Below are 5,052 nucleotides of genomic sequence, written 5' to 3' on the forward strand. Positions count from 1 at the left end.
ATATATAGATAGATAAGTCAGCTTACTCATAACATTGGTTTAATACTCCTCAACACATAAACACCTGTCAACAAAACAGTCTCAAGTCCCTCAAACAGTCTCATGTCATAAAACCTTCACCTGAAATACTTCATCTTTACAGTGACATATAGACATTGAGAGATGGGAGGCAGGGAAATGAATAAAAATGATAAATCGTCAAATAAAAACCATCATTAAACAGTGTTTAGCACTAACCGCTCGTCGCCACTTGTTGAAACGTCAGACTCCATTTCTCCAGTATGAGGAGTATGGGGAGGGCTGGAGGGGAGGAGATGGGGGGGTACTCCGTCACATCCTCTGTCCTTATATGGGCATGAAGTTTACACGCAGCGGGGAATCCTCTCACTGGAGCTGATGAATGGGGAGGAGGGCCGAGGGAGCTGCCAAAGTGTATATAAGGAGAGAGAGGGGAAGTCGCTGATGTGAATCCACAGCAAGCAAATACCTACCGAGGAGCAGAGACGAGAAGGAATATACCTCTTTTTTACACCTTTTGCCTCAGACCACTTTGGATCATTTGTTAAAAAAACCATCAAAGGGGGGGTTGAAAAACAAGCAACCATCTGCATAATCTGTTTTGCATTCCCCCCCTCCTTTTTTTAAAACATTTTTCCCTGGGAGAGACGGACTTCTCTCTAAGTGGCATCACTATGTTGAACAATATGGATTTGAATGCGAAAGATTCCTTTTATCCTCAGTTTGAGAATTGCAACAGTTCTTCCCTGGGAATGGAAAACAGCGTGCGCAAAGATAACCAGGAGGTGTACGTCGATGCAGAGCGGGGGGTACCTGCCCAGTTCGGCCACGGTGAGTTCGCATCTTTTGCACAGTCGATGAAAATGTGCATGCATGAGAATTTAAACGTGTTAAATGTGAGCACAACAGGGAATAGACAACACCTATTCACGCACTTGTGTACATGAAGGCGCCGTAAAGGAATTCCTGTGCCAAAATACGCACGAATGTTTATGTAACCCAGATTTTCTCCATCGCTTAATCTGCACTGATACCCGAATATAAAAACACTCGCGGTGACAAAGTTTTTTTCTCATTCTGATTCAACAGAAGGAACACCTGCGACCCTCAAAACCGAAGCTTCCAACTCGGAATTTGCTTTTAACCCCTGCGAGTGCCCAAAAGACACCTACACCCCCTCCTCGCTCGCCTACTCCGGCAGTTTCTATGTTGAGGCATCTCAGGGAGCGCCGTGCAGCACCGAAACACTCCTCAACATGATCACCGAGATCGTGGGTATATCCACGCTGCCAATTTCAGAAGTGCAACAGAGCGGCAGCAGTCGCGGAACTTACCCGTCGCCTGCGCCGATAGACAGCAGCAGCGGCAATTTTGGAGACCCCGGCGTCAAGAGGCAACCCTACATCGGCTCCGGACCCTCTCCTCCTGTGTACTCTCCGGACCAAACTTGCCAGAGGTATGCCGATGACCAGGCCGGCAGTCAGGCCCAAGACCCGTCCACTTCCCAGCTCAGCTTCGGCTCCCCAAGAGCTCCACACCAGAAGAAGGCTGAACCAAAGTCTGAGGCCGCGTCTTTCCCCGTCGTGGTCAAGAATGAGTTTGAGAGCAGCTGCTACGAGTGGGGGGCTTTTAGCAAATCTGACTGTTTGGAGACGAGTTTCCAGACTGAAACCTTCCCCATGTCCAGCGACTTCCCCCCCGATCAGCAGATGGATGTTAAGGAACTTTTGGACACGTTCCCCCCGATTTGTCCCAACCCAGAGATGGAGTTTAAAGTGGAGGGAGGCATAAAGCAGGAGCCGTGTTTCTCTGACACCTGTTCTCAGAGCTACTCCAGCCCCCTGTACAATAATTACCTCCCACCACCACCAATGGGCCTCTCCTCCAACCTGAAACCCTTCCCTGATGCCCCACAGCCATCTAATCAGTGTGATTCCTTATATACATCGCCAGCTTTACCAAGCACCATAGACTCCCTCCTGTATTCTTCCTTGTTGCCAGATTCTTTCGCCCAAAGTTACACGACCCGTGTGACCAAGTCCCCCAGGGCCAGAAAGAGCCCCGCCGCCTCCCACGGCCCAGCCAAAGAGAAACCCTTCACCTGCCCCATGGAGAGCTGCGACCGGCGCTTCTCTCGCTCGGACGAGCTCAACCGTCACATCCGCATCCACACGGGCCATAAACCTTTCCAGTGCCGCATCTGTTTGCGCAGCTTCAGCCGTAGCGACCACCTCACCACCCACACCAGGACTCACACCGGGGAGAAGCCGTTCTCCTGCGACGTGTGCGGCAAACGGTTCGCCCGCAGCGACGAGAGGAAGCGGCACGGGCGCGTACACCTGAAACAGAAGGAGAAAATGGAACTAAAGCCTCAGGTGACCGCCGCCGCGTGGCCGTTCACTCTCCCCGAGGGGATTTGAAGACAAGGCCACATCCCCCTCACTCGCACATACAACATTAGGGTCTTTCCGTCTTGGAAGATGAGCCAGCTGACCGCAACTTGACGTCTGAGTTGGTCTGACATGGCGAGTCCAGAGGTTTTGCGCATATTTGCTGTTTTTGAGGAGCAGAGAGGGAGTGGAGAAGTTGTGCTTCAGCCTTTTTTGCCTGCTGCGGATGTGACTGACTTCAGGCAAAGGTGCATAATAAAAGTAAACAGCTCATCAGTGACTGGCTGCTGTTTCTGTCAGAGTCGAACCTCTCGGCTTCGGCATTGCATGACTGCTGTTCAGCACCTCTTCATGTGGACAGCTCCATCCTCCATCCGCCTCTGGGCCTGGATGGTTTGCACTTACAGATTATTAATTATCGCCATTTAAGATTCTTATTTTTGCTTTTAGCATTCTTAGAGCAATGGTTTGGACGATGTTCCTTAAGATGCATGTTTATGTCAGTGTTTTTTTGCCTTTAACAACCACTGTCGAGCTACTCTTCGTAGCTACTCTGACATGAATGTAGGCGAACACATTTATGGCTTCGACCATAAAGCTGTCCATCTTTGATCAGATTCAGTGTTTTTTTTAACTTCTTTATCATTTAGATGTTGGTGTTTTTTGTCATTGGTCTTTGTGTTGTGTTACAATTGTTTGGATTATTACAGTTGTGAAAGATATATCATAAATGGGAAATAAATATATTTGTATTACTGTACTTCTTTGTATTTTTATAGCTAACTGTATATTTTACATTTAACACATTTGAGTGTATTATAAATCACGAATAATGTCTTGGTTTTTTGAGGGCTATTGTTTAGTTACACAATATTTTAAATGTTACAATTTGATATGGGAAACATTTTCGCACTTCATCCCAGTGTTGGTATGATGAGAGTTGTTTCACTGAACTGCTGATCTGGATTTAAAAGGGACCAGAGTGTACACTAGTTATGATATGGCTTTTCAACCAACAAATGATTTTGCAGTATGTACAGAACTGTGTTTAATCAAGTTAGACATGACGGACAAATCATATAATTATTGCTTTTGAGTAAATCAGGTAGCACACATTGCTGCAAGTTTCTGTGGACTTTACCTTGATCATAACAAGGGTTTCACAGCTGATATCTTTTACTGGAATGAATGCTGAAATGTTCACTTTACCAAAAAAATAGAAAAATAAAAAAGATAAAAATAGTATAAAACTATGTTGAGAGCTTGGTGAAATTGTCACCAACAGGGTACTGCAAAAAAGTAATTTAAATCGCCTTAAGTTATATTAACTGTTCAAGTAAAGATTTTGTACATACACAGTTTCTACAATACTTTAAATTAATATTGATGTTGTTATTTTTATGAAAAGTTTATGAACAAAATAAACATTTTCTGGAAGCAGCAAGTTTCTTGTGCATGGTTCAGAATCATCGACCAACTCTTATTTCCTCTCACACTTTGTCTAATCTGTTTCACACAGTGCTGAGACCCCCCATCGGAGAATTCACATAAGTGTATCTCTTCCCAAAATATACATTAGAACAGGCCACCTGTGGCACCACACTGCAGCCCTAACATTAGACAACACAGCTCTGCCCTGTGACTCACACAGCTTTTGACTCAAGCACATTAAAGTGAATAACCTGTTACTCAGTGCTGTGGTTCTGGATCCACTCGACTTCAAATATCACTTTTCTCATGATGTAAATGTAGAGACGAACACAGAGAATGCTGTGATAATCTCTACAGGAAACCTGTTAAACAGGACATTTTCTTGCCTTGTCAGTGAGATGATCTGATGATCTCAGTTCATTCATTCCTTTGTTCATTCACTCATCCATTTTTGCAATAAAAATATGAATTTCCACTCATTTGCTGGATGCAATTATGGTCTATTATCATGTATTTTTTCCTCCTCTTGTCAAAACTCTCTGTGCATTCTTGTAGAAATCTCTCTATTAGAATACGAGGCAATGGTGCAAGCCAATACTACTTTCTGATGGCAATTTCTTCAAAGCGACACAATTTGTATGTCACTATATCAAGCACAGAGCCCATTGACACTGTATTTTCATATGTAGTGCTAAAACTCACACACTTAAAATCACAGGTCAAGTAGTGTTTTAAGTAAGAAAATGTGAAATGTTTATAGTGCAAAATATACACAAGATTTGGGGAAGAAGCATAAAGCTGCTTTGTGCTCTGTGCATCCTCTCATGATGCCAATATCTTGCAGTGTGTCATTGCAAACTATGCATGCATGTTTTACCAGGGCATACGTAGGACATGCATGTGCCCATGACGCAGTCGACTGGAAGAACACAGCCCAGCTTGCCCACGGCAGTGCGTAAGTGCCTGCGTTGTCTGTAGCTGACAAACATACTGTAGCAGTGTGAAAATGAGAGTCGCCACATGGAACACTGTGAATAGTCTGTACCCGTCCTCTGCTTTCCATCACTCATCATCACCTACAATAGCACATGGTCTGACATCAACATGCGTTCCCTCACCCGTGTTGTTTTAGTGGCAAACATTGTGCAGTGGTGGATGGTTGAGGTTTTGAATTGCAGTGATGTGCAGTCACAGTGACCATTATTCACACACT

General features: G+C 44.8%; 1 protein-coding gene across 1 annotated transcript; it reads left to right on the plus strand.

The window, feature by feature from the left end:
- The first annotated feature begins 401 nt into the window (after positions 1-401).
- Positions 402-4,332, plus strand: LOC109638298 (E3 SUMO-protein ligase EGR2). Its single transcript, XM_020101205.2, has 2 exons — positions 402-849; positions 1,108-4,332. The coding sequence occupies exons 1-2, from the start codon at positions 693-695 to the stop codon at positions 2,436-2,438; spliced, it is 1,488 nt and encodes a 495-aa protein (XP_019956764.1). The 5' UTR covers positions 402-692; the 3' UTR covers positions 2,439-4,332.
- Positions 4,333-5,052: the final 720 nt, after the last annotated feature.

This window comes from Paralichthys olivaceus, chromosome 8 (genome assembly GCF_024713975.1).
Source record: "Paralichthys olivaceus isolate ysfri-2021 chromosome 8, ASM2471397v2, whole genome shotgun sequence".
NCBI lineage: Eukaryota > Metazoa > Chordata > Actinopteri > Pleuronectiformes > Paralichthyidae > Paralichthys > Paralichthys olivaceus.

Bases quoted from the DNA above. Each gene is read 5' to 3' on its own strand.
- LOC109638298 (XM_020101205.2), top strand. From the start codon at position 693: ATGTTGAACAATATGGATTTGAATGCGAAAGATTCCTTTTATCCTCAG. The intron at 850-1,107 runs GTGAGTTCGCAT...CTGATTCAACAG, and splicing joins ACCTGCCCAGTTCGGCCACG to AAGGAACACCTGCGACCCTC.